The sequence below is a fragment of the Somniosus microcephalus genome, chromosome 1, assembly GCF_052327205.1.
Source record: "Somniosus microcephalus isolate GS21.2 chromosome 1, FLI_Smic_1.0, whole genome shotgun sequence".
NCBI lineage: Eukaryota > Metazoa > Chordata > Chondrichthyes > Squaliformes > Somniosidae > Somniosus > Somniosus microcephalus.
In genome coordinates, this window is record NC_140987.1 from 6,546,692 (window position 1) to 6,573,451 (window position 26,760).

The following is a 26,760-nucleotide window of genomic DNA, read 5'->3' on the forward strand; positions in this document are numbered from 1 at the left end:
TATATTGGACTGGGTACTGTGCAATGAGAAGGGACTAATCAGTAATCTTGTTGTACGGGGACCCTTGGGTCAGAGCGATCATAACATGATCGATTTCTCACTCGAAATGGAGAGCGAAGAAATTGACTCAGAGACTAAGGTCCTGAATTTAAACAAGGGGAATTATGATGCCATGAGACGGGAACTGAGTAGGTCTGATTGGACAACGTTCCTGGGAGGACTGGAGGTAGATAAACAATGGCAAACATTTAAAGATAGAATGACAAAATTGCAAAAATTGTTTATACCAATCTGGCATAAAAGGAAATCTAAAAAGGTGACTCAACCGTGGATAACAGGGGAAATTAGAGACAGCATAAAATCCAAAGATAGGGCGTATAAAATAGCCAAAAAAAGCGCCAGAGCGGAAGATTGGGAACAGTTTAAGATAGAGCAAAGGAGGGCAAAGGGCATAATCAAGAGGGGCAAAATAGCTTACGAAAACAAGCTGGCGGAAAATATAAAAACTAACTCCAAAAGCTTTTATAAGTATATCAAAAGGAAAAGACTGGTGAAAACCAAAGTTGGTCCATTGCAGTCAGATACGGGGGAATATATAATGGGAAATAAGGAAATGGCAGATCAACTAAATGCATACTTTGGGTCAGTCTTTACGAAGGAAGACACAAAAAACCTCCCTGGGATATCGGGAAAAATAGGGACATTGGCAAAGGAGGAACTGACGCAAATCAATATCTCTAAGGATATGGTGTTAAGGAAGCTAAAGGGATTGAAGGTGGACAAATCCCCAGGGCCTGATAACATGCATCCTAGGGTACTGAAGGAGGTGGCCCTAGAGATAGCGGATGCACTAAGGATGATTTTTCAGAATTCATTAGACTCGGGAACAGTGCCGATGGATTGGAGGGTAGCTAACGTTACCCCACTATTCAAAAAGGGGGGTAGGGAAAAAGCAGGTAATTACAGACCTGTAAGCCTTACATCAGTTGTGGGCAAAATGCTGGAGTCCATCATTAAGGATGAAATAGCGGAGCACTTAGCAAATGGGGACAGGATAGGACAGAGTCAACATGGATTTACAAAGGGTAAATCGTGCTTGACTAATCTATTGGAATTTTTTGAGGGAGTAACTGGTAGAATAGATGGGGGAGAGCCAGTAGATGTGGTGTACCTGGACTTCCAAAAGGCCTTCGATAAGGTCCCACATAAAAGATTAGCATGGAAAATTGAGGCTCATGGGATAAAGGGGAAAGTTTTGGCGTGGATAGGGAACTGGCTGTCAGATAGAAAACAGAGAGTTGGAATAAACGGCTCATTTTCTGAATGGCAGGCAGTAACAAGTGGGGTACCACAGGGATCTGTCCTGGGCCCCCAGCTGTTCACAATTTACTTTAATGACCTGGATCAGGGAGTCGGATGCAGCATTTCCAAATTTGCAGACGACACTAAACTAGGAGGGGGGGTGGGCTCAGAGGAAGAGACCAGGAAGCTCCAGAGCGATTTGGACAGACTGGGCGATTGGGCGGATAAATGGCAGATGCACTATAATGTGGACAAGTGCGAAGTTATCCACCTTGGGTGCAGGAACGGGAGGGCAAATTATTATTTAAATGGCAATAGATTGGGAGAGGGGGAAGTACAGAGAGACCTGGGTGTTCTTGTACACCAGTCACTGAAGGCGAGCATGCAGGTGCAACAGGCGGTCAAGAAGGCAAACGGTATGCTGGCCTTCATAGCAAAAGGGTTAGAATACAGGAACAGGGATACCTTGCTGCAGCTGTACAGGGCACTGGTGAGACCACACCTCGAGTACTGTGTACAGTTTTGGTCGCCTCATCTGAGGAAGGATGTTCTTGCCATGGAGGGGGTGCAGCGGCGATTCACCAGGCTGATACCAGGAATGGCGGGAATGACCTATGAGGAGAGACTATGTAGTTTAGGGATGTACACACTGGAGTTTAGAAGATTGAGAGGGGACCTCATAGAAGTGTATAAAATTCTGACAGGTCTAGACAGACTGGATGCAGAAGGAATGTTTCCCTTGGCGGGTGAGAACAGAACTAGAGGACATAATTTAAGGATAAGGGCTAAACCATTTAGGACAGAGATGAGGGGGAATTTCTTCACTCAGAGAGTGGTGAACCTGTGGAACTCATTGCCACAGAGGGCAGTGTACGCCAGCTCATTAAATATATTTAAGAGGGAATTAGATATATTTCTACGGGCAAAAGGGGTTAAGGGTTACGGAGAGAAGGCGGGGACGGGATACTGAATTAAAGGATCAGCCATGATCTCATCGAATGGCGGAGCAGGCACGAAGGGCCGAATGGCCTACTCCTGCTCCTATCTTCTATGTATCTATGTATGTATGTTGGCCTTCGTAGCGAGAGGGTTTGAGTACAGTAACAAGGATGTCTTGCTGCAGTTGTACAGGGCCTTGGTGAGACCACATCTCGAGTATTGTGTGCAGTTTTGGTCGCCTTATCTGAGGAAGGATGTTCTTGCCATGGAAGGAGTTCAGCGAAGATTCACCAGGCTGATACCTGGGACGGCAGGAATGACGTATGAGGAGAGATTGGGTCGATTGGGCTTGTACTCGCTGGAGTTTAGAAGAATGAGAGGTGATCTCATTGAAACTTATAAAATTCTGACAGGACTGGACAGACTAGATGCAGGAAGGATGTTCCCGATGGTCGGGGAGTCCAGAACCAGGGGACACAGTCTATGGATAAAGGGTAGGCCATTTAGGACAGAAATTAGGAGGAATTTCTTCACCCAAAGAGTGGTGAACCTGTGGAACTCTCTACCACAGAAGGCGGTGGAGGCCAGTTCATTAAATATATTCAAGAAGGAGTTGGATATATTTCTTAAGGCTAAAGGGATCAAGGGGTATGGGGAGAAAGCAGGGACCGGGTACTGAATTTGGATGATCAGCCATGATCGCATTGAATGGCGGAGCAGGCTCGAGGGGCCGAATGGCCTACTCCTGCTCCTATCTTCTATGTTTCTATATTACCCCTCCCCCCCACCCACCGTGCGGGGGTTAATATCGAGGTCAGTGATTCTGGTGGTGGTAACATTTGTTTCAAACCGTTGTAAAACTGGTCTGTGGAGAACAAACCTCCTGAGGTTCTTAGAGCTAATGCTGAGCTAAACAACAGAGTTCCCTGTCTGGTATTTAATGTGAAATCAAGGACAAATTCTTAGAACAAACAAACCAACATGAAAAGATGGCGTCAGCTGACAGCAGGAGTGCTGACAGACAGAACTTCATTGTTCCCTGGCGCAGAGAGTTCCGATCCAGCCTGAGTTGGCCCCAAGACGTCGGACCAAATTCCAAGTTAGTACAACTGTTGCTCAAACAGAAAAGACCCACACAGACCCACTCCGTGTCCAACAGAAACCTCGCACATCAGCTTTACAAATGTGAACAACACAGGACTGGAAATAACTGGTATTGCAACAAAAAACTCTGCAATTTGTAAATTTGCAAAGGGCAGGACAAAGTAAAGGTGATGGTAATGCATACCTGTTAGAATCAGGGTGCTGGCTGTTGGTGTGTCTCATGGGGAATTTATAATGGGGAACAAAGAAATGGCGGACCAATTAAATACATATTTTGGTTCTGTCTTCACAAAGGAGGACACAAATAACCTCCCAGAGATGTCGGGGAACATCGGGTATAATGAGAGGGACGAACTGAAAGAAATCAGTATTTGTAGGGAAATGGTGTTGGGGAAAATGACGGGATTAAAGGCCGATAAATCCCCAGGGCCTGATAATCTACATCCGAGAGTACTTAAGGAAGTGGCCCTAGGGATAGTAGATGCATTACTGGTCATCTTCCACAATTCGCTAGACTCTGGAACAGTACCCATGGATTGGAGGGTAGCTAATGTTACCCCACTATTCAAAAAAGGTGGTAGAGAAAAAACGGGGAATTATAGACTGGTCAGCCTGACATCGGTAGTGGGGAAAATGCTAGAGTCCATTATAAAGGATGTCATAGCAGAATACTTGGAGAACAGTGACAGGATCGGACAAAGTCAACATGGATTTACGAAAGGTAAATCATGCTGGACTAATCTACTGGAATTTTTTGAGGATGTAACTGGTAAAATAGATCAGGGAGAACCAGTGGTTGTGGTGTATTTGGACTTTCAGAAAGCTTTCGATAAAGTCCCGCATAAGAGACTAGCGTGCAAAGTTAAGGCACATGGGATTGGAGGCAAGGTATTGACTTGGATAGAGAACTGGTTGGCAGACAGAAAGCAAAGAGTCAGAATTAATGGGTCGTTCTCCGAGTGGCAGGCAGTGACTAGTGGGGTACCGCAGGGATCGGTCCTAGGACCCCAGCTATTCACAATATATATTAATGATCTAGACGAGGGAATTGGATGTACAGGAGACTTTGGTTTATCCAAAGGTTGTATGTCCAGAAACCTCGATCTACCGGCAGAAATCAGGAGCAGTTTTGTTCGGTTTTTTTCCTTCTTGTGGCTTTCTTTTCAACAGTCAGGCTCTGCAAAGCCTCTCTGTAGCTTAGCAACAGCTTCAGAGATGCTTCCAAGGTACGGCCGACTGTTTAGAAGCTGTTGCTAAGCAACAGTGTTTGTTGCCAGATACGGAGCGGCAAATCTCCGTATGCTTCAACATTAACGCTGGTATGTCCGGCAGTTTAGATAGATCGGCAACAGCTCGGTCCCGTCGGTGCCGGATATAACAAAGTTTCCTGCAATATCTCAAAATTTGCAGACGGCACAAAGGGTGGGAGAGTGTGCTGCGAGGAGGATGCCCTGAAAATCCAGTATGATCTGGACAGGTTGGGTGATTGGGCGGAAGCATGGCAGATGCAATATAATGTGGATAAATGCGAGGTTATCCACTTTGGTGGTAAAAACAGGAAGGCAGATTCTTATATGAACGGCAATAGATTGGGAGAAGGGGAAGTGCAACGAGACCTGGGTGTCCTTGTGCACCAGTCGCTGAAGGTAAGCATGCAGGTGCAGCAGGCGGTTAAGAAGGCAAATGGTATGTTGGCCTTCGTAGCGAGAGGGTTCGAGTACAGGAACAAGGATGTCTTGCTGCAGTTGTACAAGGCCTTGGTGAGACCGCACCTTGAGTATTGTGTGCAGTTTTGGTCACCTTATCTGAGGAAGGATGTTCTTGCCATGGAGGGAGTGCAGCGAAGATTCACCAGGCTGATACCTGGGATGGCAGGAATGACATATGAGGAGAGATTGGGTCGATTGGAGTTTAGAAGAATGAGAGGGGATCTCATTGAAACTTATAAAATTCTTTCAGGACTAGACAGATTAGATGCAGGAAGGTTGTTTCTGATGACCGGGGAGTCCAGAACTAGGGGTCACAGCCTAAGGATAAGGGGTAAGCCATTTAGGACTGAGATGAGGAGGAATTTCTTCACCCAGAGAGTGGTGAACCTGTGGAATTCTCTACCACAGAGGGCGGTGGAGGCCAATTCATTAAATATATTCAAGAAGGAGTTGGATATATTTCTTAAGGCTAAGGGGATCAAGGGATATGGGGAGAAGGCAGGGACAGGGTACTGAATTTGGATGATCAGCCATGATCTCGTTGCATGGCGGAGCAGGCTCGAGGGGCTGAATGGCCTACTCCTGCTCCTATCTTCTATGTTTCTATGTTATGTTTCTATGTCTGAACCCCCATTCTATGAGCCCCCGATTTCTGTGCTGCTGCAGGGGAGGGTCAGAATGTGTCCAGCCGCCTCCCCTTGAAAGGTGGAAAGTAAGCTCATTGCGGAGTCCAATCACCCTTGGCCTCCCCTGTTCTTGCTTGTCTAGTGCAGCTGACAATGGTCTGGGAGAAATTGCCAGTGATGGATTGAGAATTGGTTAACAGACAGAAAACAAAGAGATGGGGTAAACGGGTCTTTTTCAGGATGGCGGGCTGTGACTAGTGGGGTACCACAAGGATCGGTGCTTGGGCCCCAGCTATTCACAAACTATATCAATGATTTGGATGAGGGGACTAAATGTAACATTTCCAGATTTGCTGATGATACAAAGCTAGGTGGCAGTGTCAGTTGTGAGGAGGATGTGAAGAGGCTTCAAGGGAATTTCGACAGGCTCAGTGAGTGGGCGAGAACATGGCAGATGGAATATAATGTGTAAAAATGTGAAGTTATCCACTTTGGTAGAAAAAACAGAAAGGCAGAGTATTTCCTAAATGATGAAAGATTGGGGAATGCAGATGCTCAAAGGGACCTGGGTGTCCTTGTACATGAGTCACTGAAAGTGAATGTGCAGGTGCAGCAAGCCATTAGGAAGGCAAATGGTATGCTGCCCTTCATTACAAGAGGATTTGAGTACAGGAGTAAAGAAGTCTTACTCCAATTATATAGGGCCTTGGTGAGACCACACCTGGAGTACTGTGTACAATTTTGGTCTCCTTACCTAAGGAAGGATATACTTGCCACAGAGGGAGTGCAACGAAGGTTCACAAGATTGATTCCTGGGATGGCGGGACTGTCGTATGAGAAGTGATTGAGTAAACTAGGCCTGTATTCTCTTGAATTCAGAAGAATGAGGGGATCTCATTGAAGTATACAAAATTATTACAGGGCTTGATAGGATGGATGCTGGGAGAATGTTTCTCTTGGCTGGGGAGTCTAGAACCAGGGGCCACAGCCTCAGGATAAAGGGTAGGCCATTCAGGACTGAGATGAGAAGAAATTTCTTCACACAGAGGGTGGTGAATCTTTGGAATTCTCTACCCCAGAGGGCTGTGGAGGCTCAGTCATTGGGTATATTCAAAACAGAAGTCGATAGATTTCTGACTAGTAAGGGCATCAAGGGATATGGCGATAGGGCCGGTGAATGGAGTTGAGGCAGAAGATCAGCCATGATCTCATTGAATGGCGGAACAGGCTCAAAGGGCCGAATGGCCGGCTCCCGCGCCTATTTCTTATGTTCTTTTGTGATCTGGAGCTGCAGCCAGTGTTCTGGGAGTAGCAGAGTGAATGGCAGTGAAAGGGGGGAATGGATCATGGTGAAATAGGGAGAAGAGAGGGGAGGGAGCGGGGGAGAGGGGAGGGGGGGGAGAGGGGGTGGGGAGAAAGGAGAGGAGAGAGAAGAGAAGGGGAGGATAGATGGGAGTGGAGGAGAGAGGAGGGGAGGGGAGAGGAGAGGAGGAACGAGAGAGGAGGGGAGAGAGGAGGGGAGGAGAAGGGAGAGAGATGAGATGGGGAGAGAGGAGGGGAGAGGAGTGGAGGGGAGAGGAGTGGAGAGAGGAGGGGAGGGGAGAGGAGAGGTGGGATAGGGAGAGAAGGAGGAAGGAGAGGAGAGGAGGGGAGAGGGGAGGAGATGGGGAGAGGAGGGGAGGGGAGAGGAGAGGTGGGATAGGGAGAGAAGGAGGGAGGAGAGGAGGGGAGAGGGGAGGAGGAGGGGAGAGGAGAGGAGGGGAGGGAAGAGGAGAGGTGGGATAGGGAGAGAAGGAGGGAGGAGAGGAGAGGAGAGGAGAGGGGAGGAGGAGGGGAGAGGAGAGAGGAGGGGAGGGAAGAGGAGAGGAGGGGAGAGGTGGGATAGGGAGAGAAGGAGGGAGGAGAGGAGTGGAGGAGGAGAGGAGAAGGGAGAGGGAGGAGAAGGGAGAGGAGTGGTGGGATGGGGAGAGAGGAGGGGAGAGGAGAGAGGAGGGGAGGGAAGAGGAGAGGAGAGGAAAGGAAAATAAACTGGGAGTGGGACTGATGTAGGGAGCAGGAGAAATTCATTTCCAGAACCAATAAGCTCAGACGAGACAAACAAGACACTAAATTGATTAATAAACAAATGAAAAATGAGTTAAAAAAGCCTTACAAACACTGCAGGAGAAAGGAGAAGGGCTCACTGGCTGTATACAAGAAAATAAATGCAAGAAAATTAGGCCTGTTCCAGATAGCCAGACAGATCCAGTAAATAGATTTGTTAACACCCATGGAAATGGCAGTAGCCCAAAACTCGATGCTAATCTGTGACGGAGGCCCAGCTTTTCACAGCATCAGTGAGCTCCAGAACTGCAACTGGAAGCATGAGGCCAGGAAAGGGGGAAAGGACAGAGAAAAAAGTAACTCAGAAATCAAACTATAATCAGTTATGGCTGAGCCATATCCTAACTCCTTTTACCCGCCTTGGTTCTGTAACCCTTAATGCTCTTACCCAATGATTTCAGATTTAAATCGACCCCCAGCCTCAACAGCTTTTTTGAGGGAGTGAGTTCCAGATTTCCACTACCCTTTGTGTGAAGAAATGCTTCCTGACATCACCCCTGAACGGCCTGGCTCTAATTTTAAGGTTACGCCCCCTTGCATAAGAACATAAGAACATCAGAAGCAGGAGTAGGCCATACGGCCCCTCGGGCCTGCTCCGCCATTCAATAGGATCATGGCTGATCTGAACCTAGACTCACGTCCACTTCCCTGCCCTCTCCCCGTAACTCCTAATTCCCTTATCTGCTAGGAAACTGTCTATCTCCATTTTAAATGTATTTAATGTTGCAGCTTCCACAGCTCTCTGGGGTAGCAAATTCCATAGATTTACTACCCTCTGAGTGAAGAAGTTTCTCCTCATCTCAGTTTTGAAAGGGCAGCCCCTTATTCTAAGACTATGCCCCCTAGTTCTAGTCTCACCCATCAGTGGAAGCATCCTCACCGCATCCACCCGATCAAGCCCCCTCACAATCTTATATGTTTTGATAAGATCGCCTCTCATTCTCCAATGAGTAGAGGCCCAACCTACTCAACCTTTCCTCATACGTCAACCCCCTCATCTCCGGAATCAACCGAGTGAACCTTCTCTGAACCGCCACGAGAGCAAGTATATATTTTCTTAAATATGGAAACCAAAACTGCACGCAGTATTCCAGGTGCGGCCTCACCAATACCCTGTATAACTGCAGCAAGACTTCCCAATTTTTATACTCCATCCCCCTTGCAATAAAAGCCAAGATTTCATTGGCCTTCCTGATCACCTGCTGCACCTGCACACTAACTTTTTGTGTTTCATGCACCAGGACCCCCAGATCCCTTTGTACTGTAGCACTTTGCAGTTTCTCTCCATTTAGATAATAACTTGCTCTTTGATTTTTTTCTGCCAAAGTGCATAACCTCACACTTTCCATTATATTCCATCTGCCAAATCTCTGGCCACTCACTTAGCCTGTCTATGTCCTTTTGCAGGTTTTTTATGTCCTCCTCACTCGATGCTTTCCCTCCCATCTTTGTATCATCGGCAAACTTGGATATGTTGCACTCGGTCCCTTCCTCCAAATCATTGTAAGAGTTGGGGTCCCAGCACTGACCCCTGCGGAACACCACTAGTTACTGATTGCCAGCCCGAGAATGAACCATTTATCCCAACTCTTTGTTTTCTGTTAGATAGCCAATCTTCCACCCATGCCAGTATATTACCCCCAATCCCGTGATTTTTTATCTTGATCAGTAATCTTTTGTGTGGCACCTTGTCAAATGCCTTTTGGAAGTCCAAATACACTACATCCACTGGTTCCCCTTTATCCACCCTGTATGTTACATCCTCAAAGAATTCGAGCAAATTTGTCAAACATTTGCCCTGGACTCCCCCCACCAGAGGAAATAGTTTCTCTCTATCAAACCGTTTAATCATCTTAAACACCTTGATTAGGTCACCCCTTAATCTTCTAAACTCGAGGGAATACAGGCCCAGTCTGTGCAACCTGGCCTCGTAATTTAACCCTTTTAGCCCCGGGATCATGCTGTTATCCTGCGAGATATCTCCATCATCTGTGCCAGCTCCTGGCATTCGCCTGCTGCTGCTGGACACGTCCTCAGCACAGTCCGACATATGCTCTGGAGCAGACCACCAAACAACAATCAGTCTGTTGAAGTCCCGCGGTGTTGCTGTTCTGATCTAATTTCCCAATGTGTTGAATCCAGACTGCTGAGTCTGGAGCCCAAGGTTTCTGAAGCCCAAGGTTTCTGAAGCCCCAGTTCTAGTGTTCTTAATAAAGCTATGGCTGGGATTAGGGCTTCAGCTGAAGGCCTTGGAATGTCTTAGCTGGTTTCATTGGTTAGGCCATCATTTGCCTTCCTCTTATATTCTGTCTCTGTCAATACTTTCCGTCATTATTCCTGGTGGCTGCTGTCATCATGTAAGTGCAGAGCACAAGTTCACGAGGGGACAATAAATGCAGATACAGAAGGTGAGGTGCTGTGTCGACACCCATCACTAAGCTTGGACCTACGTGAGAAGTCGCACAACACCAGGTTATAGTCCAACAGTTTTATTTGAAATCACAAGCTTTCGGAGCGCTGCTCCTTCATCAGGTGTTGTGCGACTTCTCACATTTGTCCACCCCAGTCCAACACCGGCATCTCCACATCTTGGACCTACCTTTACAGACTCCTCTACATGTATCTGGGCAGGACAGAGGGGACCGGTCTTTGTGGCACCACTCCGACAATCCATTGGTGGTTCAGGGTGGCTGTCGAAGACATGACCTCGCAGGAGTGGCTGTCTCACCCTAGTTGTCCAGGTGACCCTGGTCCTGGGATTTAGGACAGGGTCTCAAGCTTGGAGCCAGGGCTGAATGGACCCTCAGAAGTTTTCAGCGCTGAGATTCTATTACTTCTGTGACAGCCAATGCAACGCCTCAATAGGTCATTTCACCCAGTCCACCATTGCCTCTTTGAAACGAGAGTTCATCCACCTGAAAAGCCACTACCTGAAGACCTATGCGTTAATGAAACTTTTCCTTCGACTGAACAGTCACATATGGAAGCACTTTTATGAATCTCATGCCCCATAAGGATATACCTTCTCCTAGGTACCACTTGGTTAGTTTCCAGCATGGACAGAGACTTGTTGATGAGAGAAAGATTGCCTACCTTCTGTAGAGACTTCTAAGAAATACCATGGGGTAGAAATTGGACCTTGTTGCATGTAAACCAGGCGTAGAAAGGCCCAAGGTCAGGGTCCAATGACCTGCGCTCCAGGACACCTGGAAAATGTTTGATCTGAAATTGATTCAGGCCATTTTTTATGTATCCAGGTCTGCCCCTTAAAACAGGCGTTAGACCCTTTCATATGCTAATGATGGGCCTGTTTTAGAAACATAGAAAAATAGGAGCCGGAGTCAGCCATTCGGCCCTTCGAGCCTGCTCCGCCATTCAATATGATCATGGCTGATCCTCTATCTCAATGCCATATTCCTGCTCTCTCCCCATACCCCTTGATGCCTTTTGTGTCTAGAAATCTATCTATCTCCTTCTTAAATATATTCAGTGACTTGACCTCCACAGCCTTCTGTGGTAGAGAATTCCACAGGTTCACCACCCTCTGAGTGAAGAAATTTCTCCTCATCTCAGCCCTAAATGTCCTACCTCGTATCCTGTGACTGTGACCCCTCGTTCTAGACCCCCCAGCCAGGGGAAACATCCTCCCTGCATCCAGTCTGTCTAGCCCTGTCAGAATTTTATACATTTCAATGAGATCCCCTCACATTCTTCTAAACTCTAGTAAACTCTAGTCGACCCAATCTCTCCTCATACGACAGTCCTGCCATCCCAGGAATCAGTCTGGTGAACCTTCGCTGCACTCCCTCTGTGGCAAGTATATCCTTTCTTAGGTAAGGAGACCAAAACTGCACACAGTACTCCAGGTGTGGTCTCACCAAGGCCCTGTATAAGGTTTTAGGACCCCTCTGCCAAGTTGGGCTGCCCTGGGCAAAGCAGAGCAGGCCTCAGGCTTTCTGGACATGGATGCAGCTGAGTCAACGGCCACCAATGAGAAGCTAAGTTCAAAGATTTGTTTTCCACAGCACTCCTGATAGCCACGTTCGCCCCCCCTCTTCCAGCTGTCGTCCCACCCCCCTCTGGCCCCTGTCAGGGAAGCGGACGGCCCGACATTGAGCACTTCAGTCGGGCGCGCTGCCTGTGTCCGGAGGTGTCCGGGCATCGGCAGCTCACCGAGATGATGTAGATGAGGACCAAGGACCTATTTGTCGTGGTCCAAGGGGTTCCATCTTCAGAATCAGGGAACTATCCCATTCTACACTTCAAAACTGGCCTGAACTCATTTTTGGGCCCAAGTACCCACCCAACAATCCCCTCAGGTCGTGTAGGAGGCTCACATCATAATTTGTGCTGAAAGGGTTAGATAAAGGGGGGTGGGTGTAGGTTTATGTGGATCCATGTGGAATATGGACCAGTTGGGCTGAATGGCCTGTTTCTGTGCTGTAAATTCAGTGTGTTTTTCCATTTATTTATTGTTTAATTCAGCTTAGGCTTTAAGTCAAAACAAACGGCTGCTTCTTTGCAAGGTGGAGCCTTTGATAAGACATAGCAGCAGAGAGGGCACAATGTGGGTAAATGTCACCCAAACTTTGCTGAGAGGGTGAGGGTTTCCCCAGACCTGGGTCAACTCCACCGATAATCGGAGGATGTAGAATGACAGTTCCATACCGGGTATTTTTTATTGTCTTTTTATTTAACGTCACAACAATCCGAAAGGGAGCCTGTTGGGTGACAAGATATTAAAACCACCCATTGTGAAGGGAAAAATAGATGAGGATAATATTCATTTAGAAAACAATTTAGGAAGAGGGAAATGGAGTCAAGGAATAAAATTAAAATAGACTACTGATAAAAGTATTTCTGAAGTACAAGTAGGGGTCAGTTTAGACAAAAAATCATGGGAAAACCAATAATATTTAAAAAAATTACAAAGGGAAATTTGCAGGGCTCTGGGGAAAGTCTAATTGGTAGTGGGACTAATTGGATAGCTCTTCAAAGAGCTGGCACAGGCACAATGGGCAGAATGGCCTCCTTCTGTGCTGTATCATCCTATGATTCTTATGAACTAGGATCCAAAAGGTTGGGAGGATGTGTTTACAGGAAGATCTGGACAATAGGATTAACAGCTGTTCGAATGGCACACTTTTCTTTATAACAACAGAAAATGCTGGAAAAACTCAGCAGGCCAGGCAACATCCATGGAGGGAAATTAGAGTCGGCGTTTCGGGTCGAAACCCTTTTTCAAAACTGGAAAGGAAATGAAATAGATCGAAAGGCCGGGCTGGGAGAGAACAAAAGAAGTGAAGAGACATTAAGAGGTATTCAAAACCAGACGAGATGGTGATCGGACTAGTGGAGACAAGACGGCTCTAGATTAGGTGTGAAGTGTACTGGCAGAATGGGAGACAGCTGCCGTGTGGGAGAGAGAAAAAAAAGGAAAGGGGGGGGGGGAAACCAAAACAAAGGGGTGGATAAAAAATATAAGTAAAAATGTAATAGGGGCCGAGGTTATGATCTGAAATTGTTGAACTCGATATTGAGTCCGGAAGACTGCAAAGTGCCTAATCGGAAGATGAGGTGCTGTTCCTCGAGTTTACGTTGAGCTTCCGTGGAACAATGCAAGAGGCCGAGGACGGTGAGGTCAGAGTGGGAATGGAGCGGTGAATTAAAGTGACAGGCGACCAGAAGCTCGGGGTCACCCTTACGGACTGAACGGAGGTGTTCCGCAAAGCGGTCACCCAATCTGCATTTGGTCTCCCCAATGTAGAGGAGATCACATCGTGAGCAGCGAACACTTTTCTTTAGCTTCTAGCCGGTTCTGCCAGTGGTCTTTAAAGGGTCTGCTGGAGGCTGCCAGCAAAACAGAAAGTTAAAAATGTTTTACTTAGCTGAATGGGGAGCCAGAGGAGCAGGACTGTTTAAAACTACAGGCCCGCTGCCAGTCACTGCTCGGCTCCCTGCCAATCTTCCCCCCCCACCCCTTGCCAATCCTCACCTTCGCGGCCAGCGCACTGCCTCTTAGCATCCCCAGCACGCTGCTCACACATGATGACACAAGGTGGCCAATTTTGTGTGGTCCTCTTGCTGATCGGTTTTGCTGCGGCGGTTTGCACCCTAAGTTGGCGTGATCCAATTTCTAGGCCCATGTTCTTCTATTGACTGCGTACATTGCCACAGGAGATCAAACAGTGGATTTTAACAAGGAAGAGGACAGCTCCTTCAGAGAGCCAGCACAGGCGCAACGGACATCCATCCACGCTATAAAGTTTTATGATTCGATGCCAGTCTGTGTCTGTGCAAGTATGTTTGTATCTGGCTGTCAGTGTGTGCCTGTGTCAGGAGGAGGGAGGACAGAGACAATCTTGGACACTGTTAAATATTTTTGCTTAGCTTTATTTAAAGTCTGGTGGAACTTATCTGCTTTAAAAAGTAAGCAGAGTAGAGATTAATCATTAAAAGAGTTTTGACCTTTTGAACCAAATCCATGATTCCAAAACCTGTCATTCCCAAAAAAGACCCTGGTATTTGCAGTAAATTTCACAAACCCACCTTGAGTCTCAGTTTTAGTTGCATCGTGTGATCATGGGGATTGTCTCAGAGAACTCCCATTAGGGGTGAGGGAAACTCTGGCCGGAGCTTCAAACCAGTTGCCTTTTTTTTTTCAGAATCTGCTGCATTCTGCCACAGCAGGGGGACCTTGAAATGCTTTTACTTGGTAAAAATGCTCTTAATAAAGTAATGAAAGGCCTGAGCAAGTAGCTGACTGTTGTTATTTTTTTTTCAAAATGTGAAACAGTAGCTTTCCAGAAGGAAAAAAAAACCCAGAAAAAAGGCAAGTTCGCACATCAGTTGCTGGTTTTCTTGTTCCTGTGTGATTGACAGATGCGAACTTTGAACCAAATCTTGTGACTGCAAAGAGCGGGCGATAAACAACAGGAGTATAAATAGCAGAGAACAACTGGGAGCCCCATAGAAAGAGAAAACGGATTGGAGCAGGAATAAGCACCGAACAAGAAGACCGAAAAACATGTAAGGGCGTTACTTTCTATTCTTCGTGTCACGAAGCTAATTGATCTTTACATCATACATTTGCATTAAACTATTAAAATAAGTGAACAGTATCTAATAGTACAAAGTAGATCGGTAGCTTTACCTTGCTTTGTCAGAGTACTTGAGTTTTAATTTTTTGAAAATTTGCCAAGTTTAAGTAAGTGTGAATAAAATAATGAAAATGATTCTTTTTCTTAATCAGCGGTGTCATTCTATTTGCTGAGTTACTGCTGCTGGAGTTGTTCACACAGCTTAATGGTGGAACGTCCTAACACTACAATCCAAGAGAGTTTACGGTGACTGGAGATACTTGTCTAAGTTTTATGTTATTAAAATATATTTGAAGCAATCGAATAATTGTGCTGACTAATTCTAGCTGTTATTGCATTCATTTTCAGAAGTTGTTATAGGTGTCAATCTCTCACCAGTTATCTCTTTGGTACATCTGGTCCATGCTAACATTCTTTGAGATTTTTGTAGAGTTAGAGTGTGTTGATATTTTAATATTTGCAGAAATTATTTTTATCTGACGAGAGAATCTATACTCTGCACAATATGTATGGAAAGAACTTTAGTTTCAGCATCACAGCAGTTGTTGGTGCTTAACACAGGCATCCTCATACACAGTAACTGCTCCACTGACAGTCGGCGCAGAATTCTAGCTGTGAAACTTCACAGACCACTGCGCCTGTCTGCGCGACACTCTCTTGCTCAGTGTCAGCCCTTGGAACTTTGTCCTTTTTGTACACAGAAGTCTGACTGTGAAGTCACAGTTAGTGGATGCATTAGACAGTGGGGAAACCTCCTACCATGCATCAGGGCCCATTTTATAAATCATTTGTCTTTTTATAATTACTTGGGTCTCACCCTGTTTCAACACAACAAATATACATTATTACTCTATACTTGGCAGCCATGTGCTGCAATCTATGATTGAGAGCCATTAATACTTGGTAAGGACTGTTTATGCTTGGAGGACAGTCAAGTGTGCAAAGAAGGTGCTACTATGATCACCCACCTGCAAAGAATGAGAAGTCCACTTGCTTTTCTTGGTAGCTCAAACATTCTGTGTTACTGCAATTTTGATACTAAACACACAACTAGTCCTATTTAATAACCAGGATAACTTTAGCAATGCTGAACACAGTTGGTCACAGGGCAGTGAAATCAGAAGCAGTACTGCAAAAAAAACGAAAGAAAGAAAGAATATCCTCAGAAGTTTATCCTATTTGTCATAGAGTCATAGAGTTATACAGCACAGATAGAGGCCCTTCGGCCCATCGTGTCCGCGCCGGCCATCACGCCCTGTCTAATCTAATCCCATATTCCAGCATTTGGTCCGTAGCCTTGTATGCTATGGCATTTCAAGTGCTCATCCAAATGCGTCTTGAATGTTGTGAGGGTCCCAGTCTCCACAACCCTTCCGGGCAGTGAGTTCCAGACTCCAACCACCCTCTGGGTGAAAAAGTTCTTTCTCAAATCCCCTCTAAACCTCCCGCCCTTTACCTTGAATCTGTGCCCCCTAGTTATTGACCCTTCTACTAAGGGAAAAAGCTCCTTAGTATCCATCCTATCTATGCACCTCATAATTTTGTACACCTCAATCATGTCCCCCCTCAGCCTCCTCTGCTCCAAGGAAAACAAACCCAATCTGCCCAGTCTCTCTTCATAGCTGAAGCGTTCCAGCCCTGGTAGCATCCTGGTGAATCTCCTCTGCACCCTCTCCAAAGCTATCACATCCTTCCTGTAGTGTGGCGACCAGAACTGCACACAGTATTCCAGCTGTGGCCTATCCAGTGTTTTATACAGCTCCATCATAACCTCCTTGCTCTTATATTCTATGCCTCGGCTAATGAAGGCAAGTATCCCATATGCCTTTTTTACCACCTTATCCACCTGTTCCGCCGCCTTCAGGGATCTGTGTACTTGCACACCCAGATCTCTCTGACCCTCCGTATGTAAAATTGCTCCCAACTTCATCTTTAATTACAAGGCATCAGCATTTCAATACTTAGAAGGAAAAATTAAACAGCTGTGTCGCTGGGGTTTCTGTAAACCCCACTCCTGCCATTTGAAAAATGGGTCATGTTGCAGGAATAGAAAATCCTGTTCAAAATCACACAATCTTAGAAACTTACAGCACAGAAGGCGGCCATTCGGCCCATCGTGTCTGTGCTGGCCCAAAAAGAGCGATCCAGCCTCCTCTGTTCCAAAGAAAACAACCCCAGCCGATCCAATCTTCCCTCAAAGCTAAAATTCCCCAGCCCAGGCAACATCCTCATAAATCTCCTCTGCACCCTCTCGAGTGCAATCACATCTTTCCTGTAATGTGGTGACCAGAACTGTCGCAGTATTCTAGCTGAGGCCTAACTAGTGTTTATACAGTTCAAGCATAACCCCCCTGCTCTTATATTCTGTGCCTCGGCTAATAAAGGAAAGTATCCCGTGTGCCTTCTTAACCACCTTCTCTCTCCTGCTACCTTCAGGGATCTGTGGACATGCACTCCAAGGTCCCTTTGTTCCTCTACACTACTCAGTATCCTACCATTTATTGTGTATTCCCTTGCCTTGTGAGCCCTGTCCAAATGCATTACCTTTGAGTGCTGGTGGAGCCATGATCTACCATTCCACATAGACTCATATCTTAATTCAAATAGGAACTAAATGACCGTGTCAATGAAAAGGCCGGAGACCATCCACTGCCAATTTCAAACTATGAGTATAGCTAGTTTAAAATTTATTTAAATGGGGCTGTTTCATCAACAGCAAGCAATTCTTCCAAATGTTTAGACTGAACATCCTGGCTGTAGCTATCAAACCAGAAAATGCTGGAAATACTCAGCAGGTCAGGCAGCATCTGTGGAGAGAGAAACAGAGTTAACGTTTCAGGTCGATGACCCTTCGGTTCTGATGTAAGGTCTTTTGACCTGAAACGTTAACACTGTTTCTCTCTCCATAGATGTTGCCTGACCTGCTGAGTGGCTTCAGCATTTTCTGGTTTGAGTTCAAAGTTCCAGCATCCACAGTGTTTTGAATTCTGGTTGTAGCTCTCAGCATGAACAGGCACGGCCAGTATATAGCAGTTTTCATGGAGAAATGGATGCAATCACAGAATCCCCTTTAATAATAACTGTATTTCACTCATTCAGTTACCTTAAGTTAATGAGCCTAATTATAAACATAGAAGATAGGAGCAGGAGTAGGCCATTCAGCCCCTCGAGCTTGCTCCGCCATTCAATGCGATCATGGCTGATCATCCAAATTCAGTACCCTGTCCCTGCCTTCTCTCCATATCCCTTGATCCCTTTAGCCTCAAGAAATATATCCAACTCTTTCTTGAATATATTTAATGAATTGGCCTCCACTGCCTTCTGTGGTAGAGAATTCCACAGGTTCACCACTCTCTGGGTGAAGAAATTCCTCCTCATCTCAGTCCTAAATGGCTTACCCCTTATCCTTAGACTGTGACCCCTGGTTCTGGACTCCCCGCCATCGGGAACATCCTTCCTGCATCCAGTCTATCTAGTCCTGTTAGTATTTTATAAGTTTCAATGAGATCGCCTCTCATGCTTCTAAACTCCAGCGAGTACAAGCCCAATCGTCCCAATCTCTCCTGCCATCCCAGGTATCAGCCTGGTGAATCTTTGCTGCACTCCTTCCATGGCAAGAACATCCTTCCACAGATAAGGCGACCAAAACTGCACACAATACTCAAGATGTGGTCGCACCAAGGCCCTGTACAACTGCAGCAAGACATCCTGCATCACAGAATGCGATCCCAAAATCACCAGCAAAAATCCTGAAATCCATGTAATAAAAGTGGAATTTGACCCAGTCACCAGAAAACAAATGGAGTAGCAGGGCCTAATTCTCCAGAAATGATTGATTGCTCTCTGTGCTAGATTCGTGCTAACTCTGTATTTGCAGCATCGTGTTTTCATTGGTTCAATGGCAACCAGGCTACATGACAATTAGGAAGTAACATTGAAAAATAGTGAATGTTTTGGTCTGTGCTTGTACCCTAGTCTTCAAGAATTGAGAAGCTTCTAAAATAATGGCCCAGAAATTCGGGTCTCCACGGGTGAGTACGCACGGGGTACTCACCCGTAAGCCCAATGGAAGTGCCGGTTTCCTGTATGCACTGCGCATGCGCGGGAAACCGGCACTTCCGTTCCCCTGAAAGCAGGGGTTCAGAGGTCGTACGCGTGCGCGGGAGAGGCAGCGCGTGCGCATCGAACTTACGTTTTTTTTGCAGGTTTTCCCGGGAGGGTAAGTCTGCAGAAGTTACACATTTAAAAAGCAGGCGTAAGGCCTGCTTTTTACAAGGTAAGCGGTGAATTAATTAAAATTTTAAATTTTTTCCACAGGTTTATTATTTTTAAATACTTTAAAGCAAGGTAAGTTTATTTTTAGCCCCGTTAGAAAATAAAATTTATTTGAAGATTTAGTGATGTTTTGAGGCCTGTCGTATTTATAAGGTTTGACAGGTCATGAATGGGCATTCCCTGCTACCATTGGCTCTCCATGGCCCGCGTGATCCCAGGGGACGCTTTGAACTAACTGCGCCCCTGGGATACGCAAGCACTGCGTGCCGGCAGTTGGAGCAGGCCCAGGATCGGAATTCCACAGGGGGCCCACAGCTCAACGGCCGGCGCGCTAGCTAAGTGCAGGTCGGGGGCTTGCACCCGCGGGAAGCCCCCGACCCGAATTTCTGGACTGTTTAAACAAAAGCATTTTTCAATCAAAACTCTTGTGCACAGTTCTGGACTGGATTGATGCTGGTGCGAAGAAGCTCGACCTCAGTCTGAAAAAACGTTAAAACCAACACGTGCCACAGATGGATTTTATGCAAATCAAAATCAGTAAATAAATGTTGAGCACCAAAGATACTTCATGCAGTCACAAAAACTTTTGAAAATTAGATCTAACCATTCATTTAATACTTTTCTTTCAGCCAAGGCCCTGCGCGTTAATGCAACAAGGGTTGGGTGTTGCCCTGACTCTCTGCCTACTCCTGCTGGGGTGGGCGGAGGGTCAGGGACACTGTAACAAACCAGCAGTATGGACCATTGAAGAGAAAGAACTCATGAATGACTCTCTGGGCCAAGTGACGGTGGTGGCACTGCTCCAGGCGAGCTGACATTTCTGTCTGGTGCAGGCAGCCAGGTAAGAACTGCAGATTAAGCACATTCGCTCCTAATTATGTCAGTGAGGCAGAATCATTTTACATATTTTTTGGAGGGACTATCTTAGTATTCCGATGCAAGGGGCGTGAATACTTGACAAGGAAAATCTTCACGTTGTCAGGCTCGTCACAAATAGTACAAATTGGCAAACCTCCAGCAGGACTGGAGATCAGAGCCATTTTTCAAATGATTACTGTGCTGCTGGGACTTTAAACAAAGTCTGGCAAGTAATGACTAATAAAGATGGTAACGTCAGATTGGTACCCTGCATTTTCCACTCCGTTATGTCTTAACCTTCTTTAAAGTGTTACCTCAGGAAGCACGCAGCAGTTTGCTGCACCATTGTTTTTTTACTCACCCTATAATTATATTGCTCTGCCCAAGAACCGGCACAGGAACAATGGGCTAAATGGCCTCCTTCTGTGCTGTATCACTCCGTGATTGGCTATTTTTCACACCCCGCCCCAGGATTTACTGAACATGTAGTACTGCAGCGTGGCCACTGGAGGTCCTCTGTGGCCTATGGGGAAAAATACTGCTCCCTATTGGCAGGAAGCCGGAACTGTCTCATTCAATTTTCACCACAGGCCTGTCAGACTTCCTCAGCTCTCCAAGCCTCAGGCATAGCATCTTACACAACTTGTTTCAGCACCAGTTTTATTTTTCATTTTTAATTTCCCTATGAATACTGCGCAAGATTTATTACTGCTTCCAGTACTAGATTAAATAAATCAGGCGGCAGCCTGCATCCTTGTCTCACCCCAACTTTTAATCTAAACCATTCCGTCGGTTTCCTATCCACTCTAAGAGCGAGCAATGACTTGTTATAGATGCTTTCAATCAGTCTGACAAGTTTCTGAGGAATGCCATACATCCTCAAGACATGCCATATCGCTTCTCGCCATACACTGTCAAGGGCCTGCTTAAATTCTATGTAATCATTGTAACAAGTAAGTTGAATTAATGTTCTAGGATTCTTTATCATAGAAACATAAAACATAGAAACATAGAAAAATAGGAGCAGGAGTCGGCCATTCGGCCCTTCGAGCCTGCTCCGCCATTCAATATGATCATGGTTGATCCTCTATCTCAATACCATATTCCCGCTCTCTCTCCGTACCCCTTGATGCCTTTTGTGTCTAGAAATCTATCTATCTCCTTCCTAAATATATCAATAGGATTTTACAAAAATAATTTTCATAGCTGTATAAAACAAAAAGCCGAAGTCTGTAAATTCAGCGTGTGCTGCCGTCCTGAGCCAGGCACACCAGGAGACCCTGGATTTGCTCCGTTACTGCTGTTAAAAAAAATTACATTCCTGAAGCTTTTAACAGATAATGGACACTTTTATGGTCTCTTCCTCCTCTTTGTTTAATAACATAAGAACTAGAAACAGGATTCGGCCATTCGGCCCTTCGAGCCTGCTCCGCCATTCAATGAGATCATGGCTGATCTTCGACCTCACCGACCCTATCGCCATATCCCTTGATGCCCTCACTAGTCAGAAATCTATCGACTTCTGTTTTGAATATACCCAATGACTGAGCCTCCACAGCCCTCTGGGGTAGAGAATACCTGACCCAGTCCACATGTCCTTCAGGAAAGAGGGCATACCGCCCCTACCTGACCCAGTCCACATGTCCTTCAGGAAAGAGAGCATACCGCCCCTACCTGACCCAGTCCACATGTCCTCAGGAAAGGCAGCATACTGTCCCTACCTGACCCAGTCCACATGTCCTCAGGAAAGAGAGTACACCGCCCCTACCTGACCCAGTCCACATGTCCTTCAGGAAAGAGGGCATACCGCCCCTACCTGACCCAGTCCACATGTCCTTCAGGAAAGAGAGCATACCGCCCCTACCTGACCCAGTCTACCAGTCCTCAGGAAAGAGAGCATACCGCCCCTACCTGACCCAGTCCACATGTCCTCAGGAAAGAGAGTACACCGCCCCTACCTGACCCAGTCCACATGTCCTTCAGGAAAGAGAGCATACCGCCCCTACCTGACCCAGTCTACCAGTCCTCAGGAAAGAGAGCATACCGCCCCTACCTGACCCAGTCTACATGTCCTCAGGAAAGACAGCATACCGCCCCTACCTGACCCAGTCCACATGTCCTCAGGAAAGACAGCATACCGCCCCTACCTGACCCAGTCCACATGTCCTTCAGGAAAGAGAGCATACCGCCCCTACCTGACCCAGTCCACATGTCCTCAGGAAAGAGAGCATACCGCCCCTACCTGACCCAGTCCACATGTCCTTCAGGAAAGAGAGCATACCGCCCCTACCTGACCCAGTCTACCTGTCCTCAGGAAAGAGAGCATACCGCCCCTACCTGACCCAGTCTACCTGTCCTCAGGAAAGAGAGCATACCGCCCCTACCTGACCCAGTCTACCTGTCCTCAGGAAAGAGAGCATACCGCCCCTACCTGACCCAGTCCACATGTCCTCAGGAAAGAGAGCATACCGCCCCTACCTGACCCAGTCCACATGTCCTCAGGAAAGACAGCATACTGCCCCTACCTGACCCAGTCCACATGTCCTCAGGAAAGAGAGCATACCGCCCCTACCTGACCCAGTCCACATGTCCTCAGGAAAGAGAGCATACCGCCCCTACCTGACCCAGTCCACATGTCCTTCAGGAGAGAGAGCATACTGCCCCTACCTGACCCAGTCCACATGTCCTCAGGAAAGAGAGCATACCGCCCCTACCTGACCCAGTCCACATATCCTCAGGAAAGACAGCATACCGCCCCTACCTGACCCAGTCCACATGTCCTTCAGGAAAGAGAGCATACTGCCCCTACCTGACCCAGTCCACATGTCCTTCAGGAAAGAGAGCACACCGCCCCTACCTGACCCAGTCCACATGTCCTTCAGGAAAGACAGCATACCGCCCCTACCTGACCCAGTCCACATGTCCTTCAGGAAAGAGAGCATACCGCCCCTACCTGACCCAGTCCACATGTCCTTCAGGAAAGAGAGCATACCGCCCCTACCTGACCCAGTCCACATGTCCTTCAGGAAAGAGAGCATACTGCCCCTACCTGACCCAGTCCACGTGTCCTTCAGGAAAGACAGCATACCGCCCCTACCTGACCCAGTCCACATGTCCTTCAGGAAAGACAGCATATTGCCCCTACCTGACCCAGTCCACATGTCCTTCAGGAAAGAGAGCAAACCGCCCCTACCTGACCCAGTCCACATGTCCTTCAGGAAAGACAGCATACCGCCCCTACCTGACCCAGTCCACATGTCCTCAGGAAAGAGAGCATACCGTCCCTACCTGACCCAGTCCACATGTCCTCAGGAAAGACAGCATACCGCCCCTACCTGACCCAGTCCACATGTCCTTCAGGAAAGACAGCATACCGCCCCTACCTGACCCAGTCCACATGTCCTTCAGGAAAGACAGCATACCGCCCCTACCTGACCCAATCCACATGTCCTTCAGGAAAGACAGCATATTGCCCCTACCTGACCCAGTCCACATGTCCTCAGGAAAGAGAGCAAACCGCCCCTACCTGACCCAGTCTACCTGTCCTCAGGAAAGACAGCATACCGCCCCTACCTGACCCAGTCCACATGTCCTTCAGGAAAGACAGCATACCGCCCCTACCTGACCCAGTCCACATGTGACTTCAGTCCCAATCTGTGATTAAATCTTAATGCCCTTCGGGCAATTGGAGATGGACAATAAATACTGCCTAGCCAGTGCTGTCCACATACCAAGAACATTTTTTTTTAAATACTACAGCTGGGATTTCAAATTTAGTGGAGTGGTTTCCCAGTGTTGGGGGCTCCAAGTAAAATTATTGTTTTCTTCCAGAAAAATGGGCAACATTTTGTACCAAGATATCCCACCTATGTTTTCCTTTCCCTTCATCAGCCATTACTTTACAACAACTTGCATTTTTAAAGCACCTTTAACTTAGTTGAACGTCCTAACTCCTATCATTACTTCCCCAAGTTATATCAGCGTTCCAGTTTCAGTTTGTTGAATTTTAAATCAATTTTTGATTTCAGTTTGATGAAGCTGAAAGAAAAACTAGACCAAGCTGGATTGGTGAACATCTCCTTCATGGTGGTGAATCACCAAGGGAAAGCCTCACGTGGAAAGTACCAACTCCTAAAATCAAAGGTGCCAGAAGAAATTCCCGTGCTTCAACAGGACAGTAATCAGCCTGATGTTTGGGAGCTGCTGCAAGGCAATAAGGATGATTTCCTGATCTACGACAGGTCTGTTAATCCATTATATAGTTTGCTTTTGAAATTAGTCAACAGCTTTTCAATATACTTTACGTACGGTACCTCACCACAAAACAGCAATGAAGCTACACAATCACCCCATGTACCCTCACCACTACTTGTATAATGTAAGCAGCATCCTGAAAGAGTGAGTTTTGTTTTTGTTAAGGGTATAACGACTCTCTCTCGGGTTAATTTCTGCCTCTCTTTACCCAGACCGCACTTGACCATGAGCTAACTGGGCCTAAAAGGCAGGCCGCTGTCTATGCACTTTGAACTTTTCATTAGTGGGCGAGCGGGAGGAATATCTATCCGAATGGCCCTCCTTCCCTGAGGTGAAATGCCTGCCTTCTGTTCAGCATCTCATACAAACTGATAGCTCTAAATTTCGGATTTCAGTGCTACGGCCCCTCGAGCCTGCTCTGCCATTTAATAAGATCATAGCTGATCATTGACCTCAACTCCACTTTCCGCCGGATCCCCATATCCCTTGATTCCCTTAGAGTCCAAAATTCTATTGATCTCAGCCTTGAATATACTCAATGACTGAGCCTCCACAGCCCTCTGGGGTAGAGAATTCCAAAGATTCACCACCCTCTGAGTGAAGAAATTCCTCCTCATCTCAGTCTTAAATGGCCGACCCCTTATCCTGAGACTGTGACCCCTGGTTCTAGACACTCCTGCCAGGGGGAAACAACCTCTCAGCATCGACCCTGTCAATCCCTCTCAGAATTTTATACAATTCAATGAGATCTTCTCTCATTCATCTAAACTCCAGAGAATACAGGCCCAATCTACTCAATCTCTCCTCATAGGTCATCCCAGGAATCAATCTAGCATGCTATAGGTTGGGGCTCCAATGTGCCAGTGCATCATTTTTCAATTCAACGTTTATGTGTAGTGGATGTAACAGTAAGAAGCAGAAAACATCTGTACCACTAAAAGAACTAAATTAATCTAAAAGTAAACTCGTCTACCAAGTCGAAAAGGCTCCAGGGCAGTTTTTGAAGGACACTGCAACCTTCCACAATGTTTTTGTCAATTCTCAATTACACTACAAGTTGAATATGGCAAGAGGCAGACATTGTTTCCTGCTCACAATTACAATACCAATGCCTACAACATCCTCTATTTAAATTCTTAATCATGTGAAAATCTAACAAACTGGTCATTTGTTTGAACAGCTGTGGCCAACTGACTCATCACCTGGAACTGCCGTTCACCATCCTAACCTACCCGTATGTGGAGTATGCGATTCGGCAAACATATTGTCAAGAAATCTGCGCCAACTGCTCTTTGGTGGTAAGGATTAAACCATGAATTTAATTTGTATTAGTCAAATGCTAGGAGATGTGCCGTGACACTGCACACAGATAACCTGGGGCAGGGACTCAGGGCTAGATAGCAGAGCAGTCATCTGAACTGGGCAAGCCAGAAAAGTCAGGTCAGACACACTAGCTGAGCACACTAGGGTATCAGCATGTGGTCACACTCAGAAAGAAAGACTAGCATTTCTATAGCGCCTTTCACAACCTCAGGACATCCCAAAGCGCTTTACAGCCAATGAAGCACTTTTGAAGTTCAGTAACTGCTGTAATGTGGGAAACGCGGCTTGCGCACAGCAAGCTCCCACAAACAGTAATGTGATAATGACCAGATAGTCTGTTTTTTAGTGATGTTGGTTGAGGGATAAATATTGGCCAGGACAGCGGGGAGAACTCCTCCCTGCTCTTCTTCGAAATAGTGCCGTGGGATCTTTTACACCCACCCGCGAGAGCAGACGGGGCCTCGGTTTAACGTCACACCCGAAAGGCAGCACCTCCGACAGTGCAGCACTCCCTCAGCACTGCACTGGAGCGTCAGCCTAGATATTTGTGCTGAAGTCTCTGGAGTGGGACTTGAACCACAATCTTTTGACTCAGAGGTGAGAGTGCTACCCACGGAGCCACAGCTGAACGGCTGGGATGGGGGTGGGTGGATTCAGGTCACAGTCTGGCCTTGTGAATCAGTGAACAGTGACAATAATCAAAAAAATAGAAAGCTATGAATGAAAGTAGAAATTGAAAACATAGCTGTGGATCTGATAAAGGAAAGAACGACAAAAGGGAATAAGATGACCTTAGGAAAGAAGTAAAAAAAAGACAATTAGGGAGGGGTGGAAGATATGCTACAGCGTATAAAGCTCTGGTTAAACTGCAGAGTACTGCATTCAGTCTGAGCCCCGCACCTCAGAAAGGAGGTATTGGCCTTAGAGGGAGTGCAGCGCAGATTCACCAGAATGATACCTCAGAAAAGGGTTAAATTATGAGGACAGGTTGCATTAGACTAGGTTTGTACTCCCTTGAGTATGGAAGATTAAGGGTGATCTATTTGAGGTGTTTAAGATGATTAAAGGAGTTGATAGGATAGATAGAGAGAAACTAATTCCACTGGTGGGAGGAGTCCAGAACAAGGGGGCGTAACCTTAATATTAGAGCCAGGCCGTTCAGGGGTG

The 26,760-nt window shown here is 46.6% G+C and overlaps 1 protein-coding gene across 1 annotated transcript in view; it reads left to right on the forward strand.

Annotated features, from left to right (window-relative positions):
• The first annotated feature begins 14,621 nt into the window (after positions 1 to 14,621).
• The window catches only part of LOC147123907 (selenoprotein P-like), a 30,146-nt gene continuing 18,007 nt past the window's right edge, over positions 14,622 to 26,760 (forward strand). The window contains exons 1-4 of the mRNA XM_085964186.1: positions 14,622 to 14,812; positions 19,788 to 19,999; positions 24,045 to 24,257; positions 25,451 to 25,568. Coding sequence (XP_085820312.1) covers positions 19,806 to 19,999; positions 24,045 to 24,257; positions 25,451 to 25,568 — 525 coding nt within the window. The 5' untranslated portion in view covers positions 14,622 to 14,812; positions 19,788 to 19,805. The remainder of the gene's footprint in view (positions 14,813 to 19,787; positions 20,000 to 24,044; positions 24,258 to 25,450; positions 25,569 to 26,760) is intronic.